This window comes from Panthera tigris, chromosome B1 (assembly GCF_018350195.1).
Source record: "Panthera tigris isolate Pti1 chromosome B1, P.tigris_Pti1_mat1.1, whole genome shotgun sequence".
In the NCBI taxonomy this organism is placed as follows: Eukaryota; Metazoa; Chordata; class Mammalia; order Carnivora; family Felidae; genus Panthera; species Panthera tigris.
The window spans coordinates 203,069,935-203,093,915 of NC_056663.1; the positions used below are offsets into that span (position 1 = coordinate 203,069,935).

The 23,981-nt window shown below is 51.1% G+C and overlaps 1 protein-coding gene across 5 annotated transcripts in view; it reads right to left on the minus strand.

Annotated features, from left to right (window-relative positions):
- The window catches only part of NSD2 (nuclear receptor binding SET domain protein 2), a 90,690-nt gene that overhangs the window by 38,504 nt on the left and 28,205 nt on the right, over positions 1-23,981 (minus strand). For 4 of the 5 annotated variants that reach the window (XM_042985138.1, XM_042985134.1, XM_042985135.1 and 1 more), the window contains exons 2-5: positions 20,087-20,710; positions 17,933-18,095; positions 7,171-7,337; positions 6,184-6,672 (exon numbers count right to left, since the gene is read on the minus strand). In XM_042985138.1, coding sequence (XP_042841072.1) covers positions 6,184-6,672; positions 7,171-7,337; positions 17,933-18,095; positions 20,087-20,623 — 1,356 coding nt within the window. In that variant the 5' untranslated portion in view covers positions 20,624-20,710. Of the gene's footprint in view, positions 1-6,183; positions 6,673-7,170; positions 7,338-17,932; positions 18,096-20,086; positions 20,711-23,981 lie in introns of those variants that run through there. The other variant, XM_042985139.1, reaches the window with a different exon arrangement.

Sequence of the window (23,981 nt, forward strand, 5' to 3'; positions counted from 1 at the left end):
CCTCTAATCCCTCCCCGGACATCTCTGCACTCGGGGACATGATGGCTCTGTCTCTCCACAGGCCCTTCCCTCCCAGAAACATTATCTTCCATCAGGCTGACTTTGGAGCGTCCTTCAGCTACAACGCTGCCTGCCTGCCTGCCTGCCTTCTGGCAGCATCCGGAGCTAGGGGACAGGAAATAGTGTCGTGGCAGCCACCACCCCACCTACAGCACTCACCTCACTTTTTCACCCTAGTCGCCCACCCAGACTCTGGCCGGGGCCTCAGGGTCTCCCTCCCGCATCTCAGGTTCAGGAAGCAGCGGCTGCCCAGGAAGGTCTGCGGGGTCTCATCAACGCAGTTGTGCGGCACAACAGCTGCACGTTCAGCGTGCACACACGTTCGTGTGCACAGGCAGGCACACACGCACACGCTTAGGGCCAAGTCCCACTCCTCCTTCCTGCCTGCGTCCCCCCACTGGCAGAGGACGGTCACTTTACGTGTCTGGGTTCAGCGTAGCCAGCCCTGAGACAGGGATAACTTGTGCCAGCCTCAAAAGGCCTTCGTGACAACCGAATGTGATTTTTTCCAGGAGAGCCTGGGTGGCTCAGTTCAGGTCAGGATCTCACGGTTCATGAGTTGGAGCCCCACCTCGGGATCCCCGCTTGGGATCCTCTTTCTCCCTGTCTGCCCCTCCCCGCTCGTGCGCACCATGTCTCTCTCAAAAGAAACAAACTTAAAAACAATAAATAAGATGGTCGTCACAGTGGCAGACCAGCCACATTCCTCACAGATGGCAAGCACTCAGCGGTGGCCACTGCCATACTTTTAATAAACTACTTCGGACACACAAAAAGGCACAGCAGGCTGGATACCCCCAAGCTCACACACTGCGCTGCCTCAACGACACCGGAACAAAGATTCCGCGCACCCCTCAGGGCTCGCACTCCCTGCCCCCGGCCCACCTGTCTCCCACGCACCCGTTCAGACCTTTGTGCCGCCTTCTAGACTTCTGGGATGGTCACGGCGCCACCCTCCGAGGGGCCCCGGGAGGCGCTGCCAGGACTCCCGCCTCCCTGCTGAGTGGCACTGCCAGCGTAGCCAACGCACAGTGTAGACAGGCAGCCCACCGGCTTTCAAGTCTGAACTTCCAGAAGACGTCGCCCTGCCCTCCGGGATCACCCGTTCCACCAGAAGCCTGCCTCGGTGCCACCCCACGGACAGGACCAAGCGCTGAGGCCTCCCGCAGGCGCCATCAGTGCAGCACCTCGGAAGACCATCCCCCAGCCCAGCCCCCCTCTTAACTGTGACCTCACGGGACACCCTGAGCCGGAACCACTGAGCTGCTCCCAAACCCCCGACCTGCAGACACTGTGGGCGGATCCACGTGTGGTGGTGGTGGTGGTGGTGGTGGTGGTGGTGGTGGTGGTGGTGGTGGCGGCGGCGGCGGCGGCGGCGGCGGCAGCGGTTTTCAGGCCGGCTTCACACCCAGTGCGGAGCCCGACGTGGGGCCTGAACTCACCATCCTGAGACCAAGACCTGAGCCAAGATCAAAGTCGGACGTTCAACCGACTGAGCCACCCAGACGTCCCTATGCGTGCTCTTGTTTTAAGCCATTAGGTTCTGAGGCAATGTGTTATGCAATACTACATAACTACCACGAACGTTCGTACAAAGAAAGACATGAAGCACGGTTCGCTTCTATGGCATTGATAAAAAATTGGGATCAGGGAAGGTGAAACAGATTCTTTAAAACTTGGAAACTGAGACCACACACATCAGTAACCAATGACATTGCTACTGATGCCGGAGCCTCTGGGAGATCCTTCCTGGGATTTTCGTCACAGTGGGGCTCCCCCAGCTGCTCTCCCTTCCTTGCCTGCAAAGTCCCCCCACACCCCCACCCCCGCCCAGGTCCTCATCAGCAGGACTCCATCCCACTGCGGGCTTTGTCTCCCAGCAAACTATTCACCACCCCCACTGCAGCCCCATCACTGTGCTCCAGGGACGCCACAACAGACACTTGTGAGCTGAGCCTGCTGGACAGAGAGAACCAAGCAAAGCACGTTAATGAAGAACTCAACCCACTTCACAAGGCAGAATATTCTCCTTCGTTTGCAAGAAGGAACTTGAACTTCAAAACAAAAGCCCGCGGGTAGCAGCCAAAGATCCCTGAGAGTCACAGTCTTCTATCTAGTGACCCTGGAAAAGGGGGCAGGAAGCAGAGGGAAGGCTTCATCCAACTCTGTTCCTCAAGGGTTGGCCATGATTCATCAACTAACTACCAAACAAAAGCCATCCTTGGACTCACCGTCACCCCTCAAAAAGAAAAAACCACCTAGAGAGACCCAGATCATTTTCCAGGGTGAATCAGAGAGCAGCCTCCCCAGTTCAAGCCTAGAATTACTTATCACAGAACCAGCACAAACACGCTTGTATTAACAACAAAGTCGCTGAAACAGTTAAAGACCATCCAGGCGTCATCACTCTTCTGACGACGATAATCGCCCCAAACCAAGCAACACCTGCACCCAGCTGGGAGGGAAGGGGCCCATGGGCCTCATACCCCATCCCCAACAGAGACCGGGTACAGGCAGGGCAGGGTAGGGCGCCTGTCTTGAGTGTGAACTGAAGCTTCATCGGGCACCCTTCAGTTTTGGCTTCTGCATTCAGCAGGACGCCACGGCAAACCTGTGCGTCACGTGCTCTGGAGAGGCGCTCGGAGCTGAGGGACTCCGCGGGTGCCCGGCACCTCACACGCGCAGTGTCTGGGGTGAGAGGCTTCCGTTTGCTTTTGCCACTTTCCTTGGTACTAGAAAGGCCATCCTGAGAGCAGGATGGGTCCCCAAAGGCAGAAAGGGTGGTCTCAGGAAAGCGGTTTGAATCCTCAGGCACCCGCTTTTCTCTCGTCATTTCAGATGCGCGGAGAGGCCAGGGACAAACAGACGGGAGTGTGGCTGGCTGGCTGGCTGGCTGGCTGGCTCGGGTCGAGAGCCCTGCCCTGCTTCCCAGAGCACGCAGCTGCGCGGCAGCCACAACGGGGGCCCGGCGGGGACCGTCCGCGCCGCTCCGCGCCCCGTACCGCTTCCAGTCCGACAGAGGCCGCGGCTCCTCCCTGGGCAGACTTCTCCGCTCCGGGACGCTGCTCTTCGGGGACAGATGAGGCAGATGGGGGGGTAAAACGGGGGGTGCGCTGCACTTTTCACACTTCCCACAAGTGACGGGATCTGCACGTCCTTCGGCCGACGGCCTCCTGCTGGACTGGCGGCGGCCCCTTCGCCGCCGCCCCGAGTCGGCCACAGGAACACACGAGCCCTGCCCCTCCCTTAACCACCTTTCAGTTGCAAACACCATGCCACCTCCTTGGGCACGTGGGCCACCTTCTGCAGGGTCAGTACCCGGGAGTGACCTTACAAGACAGAAAAAACATGCATCTTCGGGGCACCAGGCTGGCTCAGTGGGAGAAGCATGTGATTCTTGATCTCAGGATTGTGAGTTCAAGCCCCACGTTGGGTGTAGAATTACTCAAATGAATGAAAAAGTAAATTTTTAAGATAAAAACTTTAAAAAAAACACAAAAACAAAAAAACACGCATCTTCAATTCTGCAATACGTCACCAAATTTCTCTGGAAACCAAGGCGAAGAACGATGGGGCTCTCTCTGCCCGTCCTTCCCGAGGCGCGGGGCTGGGGCGCTCACCCGGCAGCCGCGGACAGTCCTCTGTGGTTCCCTGGCTGCCAGCGAGGCAGAGTGACCTCTCTCTGTGGATGCACTGGCTGCCCAGGCTCTTCTAGAAATTGCCATTTTCGCAGCCTTCAGAATGGTCTGAGCTCCGTACCCAGTTTGTCCTTTCGTTTTGTTCCCGGTGTCCCTGTCACATAAACTTTCCTTTTAACGTAGCTCCTCAGGGGCCTGTGATCGGTTTGGCTTAAGAAATCCTCCCCTCTCCCCAAGGACAAAGTTGTCGCGCAGTGGCTGAGTTCTGAAAGCCCTGGGCGGTCCTGGCACCCGTCCAGACTGTCCAGCTGCCCGCGCCCCTTCCCCATCTGCTTCCAGGTTCTTCTCTGGGTGCGGCCGCTGCCCTGAACATCCCCGGCCGACGCCACTGCCCCCAGCAACAGAACCTCCTGTGTGGTGGGCAAGTCCTCAGGCCGGGCTTCTCCTCAACGTGGCTACTCATCACCCACTTACAAAGTGCCAACAAATTCCTACTGGGAGTTGTATCGGGATTATATGGAATTTATAGTTTAACATAAGGTAAATTGACAACCTCAACTTCAGAATACGGAACCTTCCTATATATTAATGTGTGTATTTATTCCGGTCTGCTAAAATACCAAGAGTTATTTTTCCCAAAGTCATACATATTTTGTTATATTTTCTTTTTTTCCTTCAAATTTTTATGTATAATTCTTAGTTAACATATGTAGTGTGATGTCGGTTCCAGGAGAATCCAGTGTCTCGTCACCTCCGCACAACGCCCAGTGCTCATCCCAGCAGGCGCCCTCCGTGGTACCCATCCCCCATCGAGCCCACCCCCCACCCACTTCCCTCCGTCACCCTCCGTGTGCTCCCTGTCCTTACAGTCTCCTGTGGTTTGTCTCCCTCTCTCCCCTCCCTTCCCACGTGTCCATCTGTTTTGCTTCTTAAATTCCACATAGGAGTGAAATCACGTGGTATCTGTCTTTCCCAGACCGACTGATTTCGCTTAGCATAATGCCCTCTAGCTCCATCCACATCATCGCATATGGCAAGATTTCCTTCTTTTTGATGGCTGAGTGGTATTCCATTGTATACATACATCACATCTCCTTTACCTGTTCATCATTTGGGCTCTCTCTGCACTTTGGCTGTTGTTAATGCTGCTATAATGCTGCTATAAACAAAGGGGTGTGTTGTATTTATTTCTTGATACCTTATATTTTTGTTGCTGTCATAAGTGGTATCTTTTTTTTTTGGCAAGATTTTATTTTTAAGTAATCTCTACACCCAACGTGGGGCTCAAACTCACAGCCCAAGATCAAGGGTCGCACGCTCCACCAACTGAGCCAGCCAGGTGCCTCAAATGGTATGTGTCTTATGTTGATTTCCTCTTTGTTACTGTTCTTGTATACCGGTCCTAGTGAACTTTTATCAATTCTGAAGATTTTCTTTTTTAAATATTTTTTTAGATTTTTGAGAGAGAGAGCACGCACATGTGCGTGCTACTCCACCTCGGTGGCACCCGGGGCGGGGAGAGGGGCATCTGAAGTGGGCTCTGAGCTGACAGCACAGAGCCCAACGTGGGGCTCAAACTCACAAGCTGTGAGATCATGACCTGAGCCAAAGTCGGATGCTTAACCGACAACCTCTCAGGCGCCCCTGTAGATTCTCTGAAGCTTTCTACACAGACCTCTACAAACAATGACAGCTTTATTTCTTCCTTTACAACTATGCCTTTTTTATTCGTTATCCTTATCTTACTATACTGGCTAGTATTTTCACTACAACACTTAATGTAAGTGGTAAAGAAAGGCATTTTTGTCTTGTTCACAGTTTTAAAGAGAATGTTTCTAATGTTTCATTAGTAAGTGTGATGCTTGCCGAAAGCTTCTGATTGATACCCTTCCACAGATTAAGGAAGTCACCTTCTAATCCCGGCTTGCTAACTTCGTATCAAAGAGCAATGAATTCTATCAAATGCCTTTTCTCCGTCTACCGAGTGGATCATTGATTCTGCAACACAGTGAGTCACACACTCGATTTTCTCCCATTACGCCTTTCTGTTCCTAAGGAAAGCCCCTCCCAACCCGTGTATCACTACACGTAATATCGAACATAACCAAGGCCGGGGGCCTAATCCCTTCAGCTCTTTACAACCAAGCCTTATCACCATGTACTAACCGATGCCACATTCTAGGAAGGTGATCAAGAAAAGTGTTCCAACGCTTGCCCTATCGATATATTTCTGTCCCTGCTGTCTCCTCATCCGCAACGGGAGGGACGTTCTAGTAGCCCAGAGCACACAGGCAAGCATCTCCGCCCTCCAGGACGAAAGTGGCGGTTCCCTAACGCTCACGTATTACAGCTCAAACCTCTGCAAAGCTCACTACAGACCGTGCAGAGAGCACCGCGGAACGGAAGGACTGCGCTGAAAGGATGTTCCCCAAACTCAGGAACCCCCAGAATAAACGCCCAACTGAGAACCCGGCACAGTACCGACCTCATCCCTGTGCTTCTGACAGAAGACCAGAAACTGGGATGCCGCATCTCCCTTCCTGCTTCGTGGAGCGGAGGCCGTGGCCTTCTTCCTCCCAGGAGGAGACCCGACTCCTCTCTTGGGGTCGGCCTCTGCCATCTTTTGAGGAGTACTCTGTACTGTCCCAGGGTCACCCGCTCGGTTTTCGGCAGAGCTAGACAGCTTCACTCTCCGCCTTCTCTTGACGGGAACGCCCTCTTCTCGCATGGACTTGGGGTCAGCAGCAGCTTCCTCGGGGACTCCTGAGGGCTCTACCATGGGTCCCAGAGGCGGAGCCTCCACAGAAATGCCTGCCTCCTTAGCTACGTGAGGGTTGAGGTGAAGCCGCTCCCCCACGTAGAGGAAAGTGAACTTGGCCTTCCGCTCCTCCACCGACATGCTTGCAGCTTCTTCTGCTTGAACGATGCCCGTTTCCCACTGGGCCCTCAATTTCCCTGAAATAGGTTTCAACAGCTGAAAAGAGAAACATAAGACACTGTAAATTTCATTATACAAACAAAAAAGTTAACCCACTTTAAAGAAGAATATTTTTAGAATTCCAGACAAATTTAGAAATCAAAAGCTATAAAAACCAATTTACTTGAAGGTTTAGACAGAATTCAGCCCAATGTAATAACTGTTTCTTTAAACCAATTCCAATCCCATTTAACTAATGTAACATATGCACTACATAGTATATATCATAGATAACATTTCATGTATTTTTATGTATACAAAGAAAAATAAAAATTATAAAAGAAATTATCTGATTATCATCCAATGAGTAAAACGAATAAACTAGGTCTCTAAGGACACTTGTCGTATTCTGTAACACAGCATACTTGGGCAAAATCAAACAATGATAGACAGAAATCATTATAATATATCAAGCAACCATAGTTTCAAAATAAGGTAAAAATTAAGAGTAAAAATTATTTTGGTCTAAAATTATACTTAAGGAACATCTATCACCTTAATTTTCTCAGCTTTCGTGGGTGCCTGCTTGGCACTTTCCTGGCATAATTTTTCAAACTGTCCTTCTCCTTCAAAAGCTACAAGGCTCTTCTCAAATATCCAAGCTCTTTCTGGGGCATCACCAAAGAATTGTACGTGATACTGGCGTGCACTCTTTTTCTGACCTAGTTTTTAAAATAAAATGTTAGAACTTGAAAGTTAGAATTTGGGATCAAATTAGGCAAGTCTATTAATAATTAGTGATATGAAGTTGGAAGCTGCTTTGAAGTTGTTTTATTTGGTTCTGTTTCAGTCTGTTAACCTCAAAAAAAGGCCTACTCTTTTTACCCCACCAAGCTCCATGTCAAAGAGAAAGGAAACACATTTATGAGGGACTCAGGTAAGATTCAAATTTGACTAGGAAAGAAAGTAAATAAATGCTCTCCTTTATCTCCTCCGTCAAGATCCACTTAAAAAGATTACCAAATAAAGAAAGTAAGAGAGGACATCAGCAAAAGGGCCATTCAACAGAGAGGGTTCTAGGCAGCAATGAATGGGATACAGACTGGTGTCAGATGGCCCGGGTTCAAATCCCAACCCCATCACCTACCAGCTGGGCAACCTTGGGCCGGCTACTCACTCACAATGCTCAGAGGGGGAATCAGGGTACCAATGACCTCTGAGGGCAGCCATGAGGCCACAGGGTAACCCCTCAGATGTCCACTGCTGTTCCTCTTAGCAGAAAGGAAAAAGCCACATCCTACAGTGCAGCCAGAAGGGAGATGGGTGAGGAAAGAGACACTTGAGCCCAAAATCCAAGAGAGGATCCCAAAATGCCATATTTGGCTGAACAAGAGTGAGGCTGAAAACAAGCAAGCTGGTTAAAAGGTCAGACCTCTGTGCCAAGTGGAGGGAGAAAGGGGGATCTCCGTGGGAGGACCGCCAGGCCCTGTTCCTTCACAGAGAACGTTGGCCAAAAGAAATCCAAGAACACTTTCTACAGAATCAACACATCCAGAGGAAAAATGTCTCCATTGAGTCTTTTGGAGATCCCCCCAACTGAGTGGCCGATGGCCAGCTGGACCCTCTAAGATAAGCTGTCCGTCTCCCCACACACGGGCTGCAGCAGCTCTAAGTGGCGCTCTCTCAAACGCAAACACAGCATCCAGGACTCCCGGGACCCAGGGAAGCCTCTAGCATAAACAAGCCCAAGATACACAAAAATAAGCAATCTCTGCAGGGCCACACACACACACACACACACACACCATGCCAGGAAGAGAGGACACCTGACAAAGAAAATCTCTAGTTTGCTATGTAAAGAAAACAAAAAGAGCTATCAGAAACTTTAAAATACAATTATGAAAAAATAAAATTAAGAAAGCTTGGAAGGTATGTTAAGAAATCTCCCAGAAAGAAGAAGATTAAGATGAAAAATATCTACTCCTGTAAGAAACCTATAGGATCAATCCAGGAAGGACCATACTCAAGTAACTGTCCTTCTAGAGAGAGAAACAGAGAAAGTTGTCAAAGAATTAACAACACAAGACCACGTCTCAGAACTAAAACAATTCTAAGTGTCTCATCCAATACCCACACCAAGGTACATCTTTGTGACATTTAAGCCGTTGAAGGAAGACAGCTTCCATGTTAATGGAAAAGTGTAATAGTACTTCAAGAACAATTTGGATGCTAGAAGGAAATCATGTAATACCTTCAAAATTCTGAAAAGAATTATTTTCAACATAAAATTCTACGTTGAGCCAAACCATCAATCAAATGTGAAGATAGAGAAATAGCATCCTATGAACCACAAATTTACAACCCATACACACTTTCTTACAATACCAAAAATATATTCCAGCAAAAAAGGAAAACTGACCAAAAGCACAGTGTGGAACCACACAGAACAATGCACGTAACTCAGGAAAGCATCTTTAAGAAGTCTAAGATTACTATAACGCAAAAGGTTAAAAGAGTGCTGGCAGTCCAGACTGAAGCAGGAAAATGGAAAATTCTAGCACAGAGCTCCAGGGGAAGAAAAGATGAGAAAAAAGAACACTTCCATAGCAAAAGAAAATCTGAGCAGCAAGGAAGGACGGTTAAAAAATGAGATCCAGGGAGCAGAAAAGGAAAATGGCAAACACAGGTTTTCACATTTTCCCCCCAACAGAAAAATCTATATAAAAGGAGGAGTTTCAGGGACAGAAAAATAAATAAGGCTGTATAGACAGCAAAGCACAGGATTTAAAAGTAAAAGCAGCAGTGCCTGGCTGGCTCAGTCAGTGGAGTATGTGACTCTTGATCTCGGAGTATAGGTTCAAGCTCCATATTGGGCATAAGAGCCTACTTTTTCAAACAAAACAAAACAAAACAAAACAAAACAAAACAAAACAAAACAAAGGCAATAATTAACTCCAGGGGAAAAAAAAGGTTGTATAAGAAAGAAAATGCAATTATAGAACACACTTCTCTTTTCACTCAATGATATTTACACAGTCAAAATTATGTGAACATTTATGTTTGATGTAATAAAAACAGCAAGTTAATTATATGCAGAGGATGAAAAGAAATAAGAAATAATGGAAGGGATCACTTTCCATAATAGAAAATCAACAGAAAATATCTAAATGATAAATCAAAAATGGTAGTTAATCGGGAGTCTGGGTGGCTCAGTTAAGCATGTGACTTCAGCTCAGGTCATGATCTGATGGTTAGCGGGTTCAAGCCCCGCGTCGGGCTCTGTGCTGACAGCTCACAGCCTGGAGCCTGTTTCAGATTCTGTGCCTCCCCCTCTCTCCCTACCCCTCCACCACTCACATTCTGTTTCTGTTTCAAAAATGAATAAATGTTTAAAAAAATTTTTTTGAATAGTAGTTAATCCAACTATACGACATTCTGAAAACAGCAAAACTATGGAGACAGTAAAAAGATCAGTGTTTGCTGGAGGTTCAGAGGGAAGGAAAGATGAATAGGCAGAGCACAGAGGTTCTTCAGGGCAGTGTAACTATTCTGAATGATACTATAATGATGGATATAGGTCGTTACACATTTGTCCAAACCCATAGAATACACAACACCAAGTAGGAACCTAATTTAATCTACAGACTTAGGGTGATTGATGTATCACTGTAGGTTCATTGATTATAACAAATGTACCACTCTGGTGGAAGATGTTGATGGGAAGGGAGGCTGTGCATGTATGTGGGTGTACTATCTGTACCTTAATTCTTCTGTGAACCTAAAACTGCTCTGAAAAAAATAATAAAGTCTTTAAAAAAAAATAAAAGTAGTTAAAACTAGAAGAAAATGTTGGAAGTGTTAAAAATACATTAGCCCTAAGGAGGAGACTGGACTATTTTTCACTATTAAACTCTCAATAGAATTTGATTTGTTTGTTAAATGTGCACACTTCTTTGGGGTATGTGGATGGCTCAGTTGGTTAAGTGTCTGACTTTGGCTCAGGTCATGGTCTCCCAGTTTGTGGGTTCAACCCCTGTGTCAGGCTCTGTGCTGGTAGCTCAGAGCTTGGGGCCTGCTTCAGATTCTGTGTGTGTGTGTGTGTGTGTGTGTGTGTGTGTGTGTGTGCGCGCGCGCCTCTCCCCCACCATGCTCTCTCTCAAAAAAATGAACATTAAAAAAAATTTTTTTTAAGTATGTACACTTTGATTTTACAATAGGTGAGATTAAAAACTATGTTAAGAGATTTGTGATTTCTTCCATTACTTTAATACTTTGAAAGAACTTTCCTTGGTCACGAAAATGACTATAGGCATATGTCACACCATTCGCATGACAAAGAAGGTCTGTTACAGTGCATATAATGAAACAATATGAACTTACATTATTTTCTATCAATAGTTAATTACACAAAAAAATACTCCTTACAGATAAAGTGAAAAAAAAAAAAAGCAGAGAAAAATACTATAGTCTGATCCCAGGTTTGTAAAATAAATATAATTAGTTTTGAAGTTCTTTCCTGTCTAGAAATTTGGTAGCAATATAACCCAGTTGTTTTCCTAGTTTTGTGGGTTTCTTTAATCCATATGAATTTCACTGCTTCAAGAGGTGAACATCTCAGTGTTTTATTTTACCACATAATTAACCAGTTGTCCCACCATTTATTAGTAATTATTTCTTCCTGTGATTTCTAATGTTCATCAGTCATGTTCAGTATGAAAACACTTGTCATTGACTCCCCCTACCCACACAACCTTCTAAAAGAACCTATCCTCCACCAATAACCCAGGTACCTAATTTTGCACTACAATCCTTTTGTCCCCATCATGGCCCATTGGACTCAAGGTGACCCTCTGGCTAGACCCTCTGGGCTAGGTGACCCTCTGGGCTAGGTGACCCTCTGGGCTAGAATGAGCTAGAATGAGCCAAGAATCTCTCCAGATTCTGTGAATCCTTTGAGTTGACAGCAGTCACCCATGCATGCAGAATGGACCCCACAAAGAAACAAGGCTGCTTTGCAGCTGAAGCTCCAGGCAGGAAGAGCAGCAATTAAAAAAAAAAAAAATGCAGACAAGTGTCTACAGAAGCAAGAATAGAGAACAGGGACAAAAATCACAAGGACATGACACCACAGAGTTCCACAGAAAATAAAGGACAAGCATCACCATGCCTGAATTTCCTGGTTTAGTCCCTGGAGGGCACTAGAGCACCAAAACAGGGAAAGCAGACACTGACAAAAAACTGCCACCAGAAGAAGGCAGGTTGGCTGTCAGTCGATTATTTTAACATACCTCTCTTGGTAACTGAAAGAATAAGCCAAGAAGAAAAAATCAGTAAGGAGATCATACTATGAAGCGATACGATAACCCAAGATATGAGAAGGCCAGATTACCTATCATATTTTTTGAAAATGCTGGAATTTAGAAATAAAGCAATGAGGGTGACCTTCCGTAACAGAAAATGTGACAAAAATTTTTTCCACAACAGAAAATGACTGGACTCCAGACGGCAGTTATCTGATGAGGAGACTAGTGCCATACGGGCGTACCCTGGACACGGTGAAGCTCTCAGGTGCAAGAGAATCGTTCTCTTCATAGTGTAGCATCTAAAAACCTACATTTATCTTCTGTTTCCAACTTGAGTCAGGCCTCAAAGCTGCTCATCCATCTAAGATACCCTGGTAAATAACAGGCCAGACAAGTCCTGCTACTGCGTATCACAAAAATGCTGTCTTAACGTTTGTTTATTTATTTATTTCGAGACAGAGTGTGAGCAGGGGAGGGGCAGAGACAGAGGGAGAGAGAGAATCCCATGAAGGCTCCACACTGTCAGCAGAGAGCCCGAATTGGGGCTCGATCCCAGGAACCGTGAGATCATGACCTGAGCCGAAATCAAGAATGGCGACACTCAACCGGCTGAGCCCCCAGGCGCCCCTGTTACAAACATGCTATTAAGACTTTCATTAACTTAGCTTCTCAAAGGGAATGTACACTTTCAAAGGAGCCTGGATTGAGCTGTGGTCTAGGAGTTGTATTCTCGTCCGCATGAATGTTGAACATCAGGTTTTTAAATCTGAGTATATTACTAAGATCCAGATTCAACCACAACTATAAATCCAAGTGTGATAAGTAGAAAAAAAAAAAAAAAAAAGTACGCCTACGCAAAAAAAAGAGAAAACTTGGGGTGGGGTAGGGGTAGGGTGAGGGAGTTGCGCCTCACAGGGAAAAGATCCCCATGCTCAGCCAGCGCCATGCCAGAAGCCATCCTTCCTTCGGGTCCCTGTCCTGCCCCAGTGAGGATGCCTGAGCCCCCAAAGCTTGCCCATCACTCACCATGTCACCCCACCAGGGGCTGCTGCATGCCAAGTGTTCAGAAATCATAAACGGACCCCAAAGTTCCACCTGCAGCCAGGTCTCCGTGTCCTGCCTGGAGACCTACCTCACACATCCCTGGTGAATTCTCGGTCTCCCACAGCCATGAACACAAGCAGTGCCCACACGTGGGCTTCCACACACCGCCGTCTTCTAAAGGACCCCGCTTTCCTCCCAGGAAATGGCGGACACGGCAGAGTGTAAGTGTGCATGCAGCGTCTTGGGGGTCTCCGCAAGGAAGCCCTCACGGGCTCACTGAGACACATCAAAAGGACACAGCTGAAAGGGACTTAATGGGACTTCTGCTGGTTAAATCTGGGACAACGAGGGCATTAAAGAGTGAGGACTGTAATACATAACTAAGTGTTTACGAAGAAGCTCATCTTCACAGAAAAATGCCACTTAATTAAACACAGGAGGAAGCAGGATAAAAACGGGCAGGTACACTTGCTCAGCCAGTGGGTCATAAAGGAGTGGGGAGGGCGTGGGGAAGGGCTGGCGGGGGGACGTGGTGCCCACGCATGGCCACGGGGCACTCACTAGTGACAAAAAAGGACTGCACCTTTCCACTGGAGAGCTCTGTCGGCCACCAGCGACCGAGAAGTGGGACAGCAGACACCAAGAGCTCCCGAAGCAATTCCACCAGGACACGTGTCCTCATGGTTTCCTCTGACCCCTTTTCCTTTCAGAGGTCATGTGAGCCTCCTATCAGCTGGCAGGAGGGCAGGGCGTTCACCTGGGCCCTCCTCCTTCTGAACTACTTTTCAAAAGCACAGTACCGCTCTTCCCAAGGTGATCTGCTTGTAATCGTGAGCGCCCCCTCCCCTGTGTCCCCAAACAACTCCTGGAGGGACGCGCTGCGAGGAGCAGGTACTTGGTGACGGGCCCCACATAAGCCCCCTCCCTCAACACCTACACGGGACTCCTGAGTCTGATCACGACACGGCAGCAGAGTTAAGAATGGGGCTGAGGGCACAGAGCGCTGTGCTGGACCGCGGGGGCCTGAGGAGCCGGGCCAGCTGGTGCAACGCAGGCACCCTATCCAATCCCGAGGGAAGGAAAAACACAGGCACAGGGAAAATCCTGGGGAAGTCCACCCAAGGGCCGTCGTGTCACTGCTGGAGGGCTCCCCTGCATGTAGCTGGTGCTGAGCTGGGCGGGAAGCGGTCCCTGGACTCAGAAGACCCCGCTGACGTGTACAGGTGAGGCACCAGGAGGCCTGCGCCTACGTTCCCGCGGGCTGGCAGAGAGAGAGTGTTCACAGACAGAGAGAGATGGAACAGGTCAAAAAGAAACATCTAAAGTTCACAAACACAGGTGAGGGTGCACGGGTGGCCAGCATACCGTCCCACTTTGAACTATATGCTCGGAACGTTTTTAAATAGAAGACGAGCAAGCAGGGACGCCTGGGGGGCTCAGTCAGTTAAGCGTCCAACTTCAGCTCAGGTCACAATCTCACAGTTTGTGGGTTCAAGCCCCGCGTCAGGCTCTGGGCTGACAGCTTGGAGCCTGGAGCCTGCTTTGGACTCTGTGTCTTCCTCTCTCTCTGCCCTTCCCCCACTCATGCTTGCTTTCTCTCTCTCTCAAAATAAATAAACATTAAAAAAAAATTTTAAATTCTTTTAATGAAAAAAAAAAAAGCAAGCAAACAATAAATAAAACATTCCACAAAACAAACAAAGACAAGATGGAACTCAAGTGTGACTCTTCAGCACTGCTGTAAAAGCCAGGCCACGTCTGGGGACGTCAAGGGACTAAGAATGGCACAAAATTCCTTAAATTAAATGACCCAAAAGTAGGGCCGTGCAGGGGAGAACAACTGGCCAAACAGGAACGTTGTCAAGAAAGAGCCCTGATTCTGAAGGCCCACTACTCACCACGCTAAGACTTTCCCGAACAAGGGCTGGTATCATTACCCTCCGTTTTCATACAGAGGGAAACGGGGGCTTAAATTAAGTGGTTCATTACCAGACCAAGTTGCTGAGCGGGGCCCCGGCAGGCTAACTCCAGAGCCCACGCCTCAGCTGGAAGAAGAATGCTCCAATGTTGTAGGCAAAAGAGTAAAAATCCTGGGCCGGAGTGAAGGCTCTAAGAGTAAAGAAAGAGGAAGTGAGAGATGAATTAAAACGTGCTGTGTCTGCACGTCATTTGGACAGGCTGCTGGAGACTGCGGGAATTCTTTTGCTCTACATCGGGGAAGATGTAATGAAATTAAAGTTAATTCATCCCAGTAGCTGGAACAAAGAGACATTCAAAAGCCTCCTTCAGTTACAAGGGTCGGACAAGCTAGGAGCTTCACATAAACAGAGCAGAAATCCCCAGACACTAAAAAGAAATTGCTTGTGATGTGCTAGGCAGACCAAGAGACGTGGAAGCCATGAAGGCCCCACTGACTTTTACTTCAGTTTGCTGTGTGGCCGGCTTGTTTCTTTATTTTGAGAGAGAGAGAGAGAGAGAGAAGAAGAAGAAGAAGAAGAAGAAGAAGAAGAAGAAGAAGAAGGAGGAGGAGGAGGAGGAGGAGGAGGAGGAGGAGGGGGAGGAGGAGGAGGAGGAGGAGGAGGGGGAGGGGGAGGGGGAGGGGGAGGAGGGGGAGGGGGAGGGGGAGGGGGAGGAGGGGGGGGGGGAAGAGAGAGAATATGCACGTGTGCACTCAAGCCGGGGCAGGGGGTGGGGAGGGAGAGGACGAGAACGCACACATCCAGTGGAAGCGGGGAGGGGCGGGGGGGAGACAGAGAGAGAACCTCAAGCAGGCCCCACACCCAGCGCAGAGCCGGACTGACGTGGGGGCTCACGACAGTGAGAGGACGAGCCGAGGACAAATCAAGCTGGACACCTAGCCGGCTGAGCCCCGTGCCGGCGGCTGAGCCCTGAGAAGGGTCCAGCAACGCCACACGTCTGCACCTGTGTGGCCACCCAGCTTCCGTCTCAACTACTTCTTTCCACGCTCCAGGTCTAGATGCCTCTGGGGTGCATCCTGGGGCCCCCGAAGGCTTGTGGAAGAGACCCCCCACACACACACACACACCAATTCTGGCAAGCTGAGGATGCCGACAGTCCTCCACGGGGCGGGAAGCGCAGCCGGCCCGCCACAGCACGTGCTGAGCAGGTGCGCGTCCCCGAGCCTCAAGGCAGAGGCCAACCACCTCCAGGGACAGCAGGCCGGGCACAACTCAGACGGAGGCACTTGCCACCGCAGTGTGGACCTCTTCGTCCTGAGCCCATCCCCCCACTCCGGTCCGCTGGCCGGGCAGGCGCCCCCATGCCCCTTCCCCAGCGGCCAGCCGGCGTGAGCAGCAGCCCCACCCAGGGCTGCAGCCGGGCAACAGGGGGGCCGCGTCCCGAGTCCCGCCCAGAGGCCACACGAGGCTGACCGGACAACCGCACGAGGAAGCCCAGGAGCCCGCCCGGCCCAGCCCCCGGCTCTAGTCACCCACACTGCGGAAGGGTGCACAGCCCTGTGGGGTGCTACCTGGCTCAGCTCCAACCCTGTACTCGCCACCTAGCGCCTTCTTCAAACTCAAGTCAAACCTTAAAAGAACTTTCCAGAAAAATCTCAAACCATCCATTTTTCGCTCCAGAAACACAAGAGTCTTTATGTTTTGTGAGTTCTCCAATTACTGCTTATGTCAGGATCTGCTCTAATCTGTATCAACACGTTGTATTCTTACCCTGTTCTCCAACTGCTCCGTGCAATAATTTATATTCCCAAGTTTCATGATGCAAAGATCATTTCTGGTTTTTCCTTCTCCCCACAGGCCTAAAAAGTAAACTGGGACATCTTTAGAACTCAAACTTAGCATAAAATACGATTTCTGGGGTGGCACCTGGTGGCTCAGTCAGTTGAGCATCTGACTTAGGCTCAGGTCATGATCTCACGGTTTGTGGGTTCGAGCCCTATCAATTGTGCTGAGAGCACAGAGCCCACTTTGGATCCTCTGTCCCCCTTTTTCTGTACCTCCCCCACTTGTATTCTTTCTCTCTCTCTTTCTCTCAAAAATAAACAAACAGTTTTAGGGGTGCCTGGGTGGCTCAGTCGGTTAAGCATCCGACTTTGGCGTAGGTCACGATCTCGCAGTCTGTGAGTTTGAGCCCCGCATCAGGCTCTGTGCTGACAGGGGCAGCCCGGAGCTTGCTTGGGATTCTGTGTCTCCCTCTCTCTGCCCCTCCCCAACTCACACTCTTTCACTCAAAAAATAAACATGAAAAAAAATAAAAAGTTTTAAAAATGCTATTTCTGAAAATCACGCTGAAACAAGCAATCATTATATATCTAAAACGATAATAAATTAACATGAAAAGCAACATAAAGCCATGACCACTCCTCAGTTAATAATACTAATTCAATCAGGTAAGGTAAATGTCTGAGTTGGATATAAAAAGAAATGGCAATGTGTTACATCCCAATCAAGTATGAGCTTTAAAGTTGCAAAAATGAACCACAGTAAATTCAGCAACAAAAAAACCAGAATCGGATTCACATACGGGCAAAGGGCTAGTACAGACACTTCTGCAGGGACATACAAATGGCCAATAAGCATGTGAACAGATGCTCAGCACCACTAGTCCTGAGGGCGCTGCAAACCAAAACCACAAAAAGGAGACAGACGATGGAACGGTGGGCGCCAGGGGCCAGGAGGGGCAGGAATGGGGGTCAGCGTTTACTGGGCACAGAGGTCCAGACCCATAAGGTGAGTGGGCTCTGGCACGGACGCTGGAGATGGTCGTACAATGCTGTGAACGTGTTCAATACCACTCAGCTGCACACTTCAAAGTGGTTAAGACGGTCAGTTTTATGTTATGTGTACTTTAGCACAGTTTTTTAAAGTAGGAAGACAAAAAAAGAACCACCACAGTAGGGCTGTTGAAGGAAAGGTAAGAAAAAAGTTTGGAGATTAGAAAGATTAAGTGCAAAAGGAGAAAGACAGAGAAACAGTCCATGAACACAATACCTTTAAGTTTGGTGTAGTTGTGAAGGAGTGGGTCAGCAGAGACCATGCACGGCCACCAAGGGTAACCGGACACTTTGGACCACACCAAGTCGCCAACACTGTATTTCAACAGGTGGTCTTTGTCTCTGCCAGTATTTGGACAGGACTCTTTCTTAGCCGCAACCTGAAAATGAACAACAAAATACATACTAACAATCTAAGTACCCCTAAATCCAATCTTCTATCCAAAGATTACGCAGGCTAGAGGTTCCCCACACACACACACACACACACACACGCACAGTGCTTCCCCTGCTATCACTTCATCAAACCGCACACAGTAGGTACCCGACTATGAAGGGCCCTACATAGCTCTATTTCCTTGGTGTGGTGGGTGGTCTTTAATGGTGCTTTACTCAGCTAGTCAAATAAGTTATTTTCGTGGAAGCGTGGATCCATACTCTGACCCTCCCGCGCCCCCCGGCCATGTGTCTGTCAGTTCTCGGGAGCACTTGTGTCACCCAGCACAAAAGGACCCAGGGTGGCAAGAACCTCAGGAGGGCTTGGCAACAAGTCTCAGCTGCATTGTGATCTGGGTCCTAGGGGTCTCTGAGCCTCCATTTCTCTTCCTGAGAACGTGAGTCACTTAGGAGCTGGAGGCCTGACCGGGGCCACTGCTGTCCCACTCCTCTCTCAGTCCCTCCAGTGGGACAAGAAAGGTCAGCATGGCTCCTGGCCTCCTCCTGACTGTGACTTCCCGAGCCTTCTCCTAGAGCTCTACATACCTGGGCAAGTTGCTGAACTTGTTTGGGCCTCAGTTTCCTCGTCTGTAAACCAAGGATAAGGGCTCTGAGATCTCACTGTGTGCTATGAGGACCCGTGCGCACGGTGCTAAGGGCTGGCACACAGCTGCTACGTGCTGGCTCTCCGATTAGCCCACAGCACCCCAGCTTTGCATTTTCGTGTCCTCTAAGCCACGTGAGAGCCCCATGTGGAGGATCACCACCCCACTCTGAAGATGAGAGTCAAAACTCAGGTATTTACCCAAGTTTATCAAAACCGACTGGCAGAGCAGGAGTAACTTGCACCAGCCTCTTCCCTGTGAACGAGCGAGGTCCCCCACAACCACGGGAACTTCAGACCCTCGTTGCATCAGCCCAGCTCGCTAAATTCATCTATTTTTTTTAAAAATTCACCGTGGCAATTACATTAACAAGAGCCAAACAGCTCCTGAGCACTCACTTTTCTAAACCTTAAAAAATCTTCATTATTTTAACGATTTCAAAGGAATTTTGAACATTTTCCCTTTTACCTGTGGAAACTGTAAATAAAATTCCTCAAGTGTCATTTTAAACTACATATTCCAACCTCGGTGAGGATACCAACCCAAAGTGGTTTCAGGCTCCCTCTCCCTACCCCTGCAAGTGGGCCTGGAGCTTCAACTAAAGACCGAAGGACCCCAGGCCCCTCCCAGCCTCTGTTCACATAGACCACAGACGCCGTCAGCCCTTGGCACCCTCCCTAGTTCCTTCTGCCAAGGCCAAGGTTCCTTGGCTGCTTTACACGGCTTATACTCATTTAAGCAGTGGGCCATCGCAGTGCCACTTTAAGACATGGTGACATAAAGCCCTACAGTCCTTCATCACCAGCAGGGGTTTCCACCCGTCTTTGATGACTGAACACCTGCTCACACGTGTTCAAGTGCTGGGCTCCGCACTGGGATCCAAGAGCGTGAAGGTACAAGGCAGACCCAGTCCTCAAGGAGGCGGACCGTCTGCGGGACCACCGGGTAGAGGAGACAAGAGCCGATGGCAAACCATGTGGAAGGACAGGAGCCCCCCTGCACAGCACCCCCCCCCCCATGGCACCAAGAAGCCAGATCCCGGCTAAGTCCTGAAGGTCAAGGGGTGTGGAACTGGCCAGACCTGGGTTTCGAAACCGGTTTTACCTCTTTTTATCCATTTCACTCTCCAACACTTAGTCAAGTCCCTATTTCACAACTGGCTCTGTGGGCTGCTGTGAGACTTAACACAGGGTCGCCTGCAGCCACAGCCCGGCTCCCTTGTCAGCCCGGTGCACCCAGGGCAAGGGGGCACACTCTCCTCCCCTGAAGGGGCCTGGCCGGAGCCGGCTGCCGCGCTCGACCCCACCCGGGCCACGACTCCTCACGGGCACCTTTTTGTCGGAGGGACTCGAGATCCTGGACACCAGCGCTGCCTCAACAAGACCGTGCTCCAGCAAGGAGTCGTACTTTATGCTCCGCTTCCTGTTCCTTCTGGCCTTATTTTCCGGTTTTTGTCCGTGTTCTTCCGACTGGGACACGGCAGCAGCACTGTCCCCACAAATCGAAGATTCAAAGAGAGGTTTCCCGTTCATGTACGTTTTGGTGATCTTCAGCTTAATCTCCGGAGAGCCGTTTTTGATGGGGGTGGTGCTGGGCGGCGTCCCGAGCGCCTTCACTTCCTGGGACTCAAAGCGCAATCTGGCATCATGAGCACCAGGCTCGCCATTAAACACACGGGACGTTAGGTCCTTCAGCTTCTCGGATGGAATAAAGGGAAGTGCGTCGTGGCCGTTGAACTTCTGCATGACCCCCTCCTGTAGACTGGTAGAGAGCTGGGCTTTGCTGAGGAACACGGAACATTCGCGATTCACTTCACAGTTCTGGGACTTCCCGTTCGTGCTGCCGAGGGTCTCCGGTGCCTGCTTCATCTTGACACGCTTCGCAATCTTCTCGACAGAAAGAGGACCCTTTTGATGCTAAACTGCGTTCAGCCCAGGCGCTCCGTATCTAGAGCACTACAGTGTTAGAAAAACAAAAAGAAAGAGAAACATCACGTTTAGAACCTAACAGAAGTATCCCGACACCTCTACGGCTTTGTGTGGTTTATCGTGAGACCATGTATGACGTTTACATAATCCCTCGGTCATAGGAGGCAGCTCCAGTATCATGGAAATGAGACAGAGTCACAAAATGATAAAGTGGAAAGGAAAGGGAAGGGGGAAGGGGGAAGGGGGAAGGGGGAAGGGGGAAGGGGGAAGGGGGAAGGGGGAAGGGGGAAGGGGGAAGGGGGAAGGGGGAAGGGGGAAGGGGGAAGGGGGAAGGGGAAATGGGAAGGGAAGGGGAAATGGGAAGGGAAGGGGAAATGGGAAGGGAAGGGGAAATGGGAAGGGAAGGGGAAATGGGAAGGGAAGGGGAAAGGGGGAAGGGGGAAGGGGGAAGGGGGAAGGGGGAAGGGGGAAGGGAAGGGGGAAGGGGAAAGGGGGAAGGGGAAATGGGAAGGGAAGGGGAAATGGGAAGGGAAGGGGAAATGGGAAGGGAAGGGGAAGGGGGGAAGGGGGAAGGGGGAAGGGGGAAGGGGGAAGGGGGAAGGGGGAAGGGGGAAGGGGGAAGGGGGAAGGGGGGAAGGGGAAGGGAAGGGGGAAGGGGGAAGGGGAAAGGGGGAAGGGGAAAGGGGGAAGGGGGAAGGGGGAAGGGGGAAGGGGGAAGGGGGAAGGGGGAAGGGGGAAGGGGGAAGGGGGAAGGGGGAAGGGGGAAGGGGGAAGGGGGAAGGGGAAATGGGAAGGGAAGGGGAAATGGGAAGGGAAGGGGAAATGGGGAAGGGGAAAGGGGGAAGGGGGAAGGGGGAAGGGGGAAGGGGGAAGGGGGAAGGGGGAAGGGGAAAGGGGGAAGGGGGAAGGGGAAGGGGAAATGGGAAGGGGAAATGGGAAGGGAAAGGGGAAGGGGAAATGGGAAGGGGAAATGGGAAGGGAAAGGGGGAAGGGGAAATGGGAAGGGAAGGGGAAAGGGGGAAGGGGAAAGGGGGAAGGGGAAAGGGGGAAGGGAAAGGGGGAAGGGGAAATGGGAAGGGAAGGGGGAAGGGGAAAGGGGGAAGGGGGAAGGGGGAAGGGGGAAGGGGGAAGGGGGAAGGGGGAAGGGGGAAGGGGAAAGGGGGAAGGGGGAAAGGGGGAAGGGGAAAGGGGGAAGGGGAAAGGGGGAAGGGGAAAGGGGGAAGGGGAAAGGGGGAAGGGGAAAGGGGGAAGGGGAAAGGGGGAAGGGGAAAGGGGGAAGGGGGAAGGGGGAAGGGGAAAGGGGGAAGGGGAAAGGGGGAAGGGGAAAGGGGGAAGGGGAAAGGGGGAAGGGGAAAGGGGGAAGGGGGAAGGGGAAAGGGGGAAGGGGAAATGGGAAGAGAAAGGGGGAAGGGGAAATGGGAAGAGAAAGGGGGAAGGGGAAATGGGAAGGGAAGGGGGAAGGGGGAAGGGGGAAGGGGGAAGGGGGAAGGGGGAAGGGGGAAGGGGGAAGGGGGAAGGGGGAAGGGGGAAGGGGGAAGGGGGAAGGGGGAAGGGGGAAGGGGGAAGGGGGAAGGGGAAATGGGAAGGGAAGGGGGGAAGGAGGAAGGGGGAAGGGGAAATGGGAAGGGAAGGGGGGAAGGGGGAAGGGGGAAGGGGAAATGGGAAGGGAAGGGGGAAGGGGGAAGGGGGAAGGGGGAAGGGGGAAGGGGGAAGGGGGAAGGAGGAAGGGGGAAGGGGGAAGGGGGAAGGGGGAAGGGGGAAGGGGGAAGGGGAAATGGGAAGGGAAGGGGGGAAGGAGGAAGGGGGAAGGGGAAATGGGAAGGGAAGGGGGGAAGGGGGAAGGGGGAAGGGGAAATGGGAAGGGAAGGGGGAAGGGGGAAGGGGGAAGGGGGAAGGGGGAAGGGGGAAGGGGGAAGGGGGAAGGGGGAAGGAGGAAGGGGGAAGGGGGAAGGGGGAAGGGGAAATGGGAAGAGAAAGGGGGAAGGGGGAAGGGGAAATGGGAAGGGAAGGGGGAAGGGGGAAGGGGGAAGGGGGAAGGGGGAAGGGGGAAGGGGGAAGGGGGAAGGGGGAAGGGGGAAGGGGGAAGGGGGAAGGGGGAAGGGGGAAGGGGGAAGGGGGAAGGGGAAATGGGAAGGGAAAGGGGGAAGGGGAAATGGGAAGGGAAGGGGGAAGGGGGAAGGGAAGGGGAAAGGGGGAAGGGGAAATGGGAAGGGAAGGGGAAAGGGGAAATGGGAAGGGAAGGGGAAGGGGGAAGGGAAGGGGAAAGGGGGGAAGGGGAAATGGGAAGGGAAGGGGAAAGGGGGAAGGGGAAAGGGGGAAGGGGAAATGGGAAGGGGAAATGGGAAGGGAAGGGGGAAGGGGAAATGGGAAGGGAAGGGGAAGGGGGAAGGGAAAAGGGGGAAGGGGGAAGGGGGAAGGGGGAAGGAGGAAGGGGGAAGGAGGAAGGGGAAATGGGAAGGGAAAGGGGGAAGGGGAAATGGGAAGGGAAGGGGAAAGGGGGAAGGGGAAATGGGAAGGGAAGGGGAAGGGGGAAGGGAAAAGGGGGAAGGGGGAAGGGGGAAGGGGGAAGGGAACCACTTTTAAGGGGGAGAACACAAAAGTCAGGCCAGGAGACACAAGCCATGCCACCACCACGAGCCAGCAGTGTGGCTGTGACAAGCGGCTCCATGGGCCCCATGGCGGTGAGTGCTGGTACCTGAGGTGGCTGGCACAGAGACAGGCCGGCCTTTGCAAAAGGGTAAGAGGGAAGGGCTCAGAAACCAAACCGATCGTCTGGGCACGGCTGAGGGGGGCTCCCAGGCAGAGGTTCGGCAAATGCCCAAGGTGACTGCTCAGCACAGCCGGAAACGAGATCTCCCAATGCCTGGCCCATCACTAGTTCCAGACTGACGATGGGGGGAAGCAAAACATCAAGAGTAACAAAGTGAGAAGACAGCCCAAATCAGGTGTGCTTTATGCTCAGGCCAGTCATCTGATCTCTGTCATCCACCCCTCCCTGCCCAGGCCCAAATTAAGGGCTGATGACAAGAAGCATCGTAGTAATGGTGCCTTCTATTCAGCTGTCTCCTGGAGATTCACTACCAAGGTCAACACTGCTGAGCCATGACGTACTTTCGCACCGTGCCGTTCGGGCCGCTGGGGGACCCACGAGCATTAGGAAGACCCCTCAGGCTGCCTGTGGCGATGAGGTCTTTGCTGCAGGACTGCAGTCCCCACGTGGGGACACCCAGTGACGGCATCCAAGCCCAAAAGGCAGCCAGGAACAAGGAACAGGCAGGCACCCCTTCACCAAGAGTGC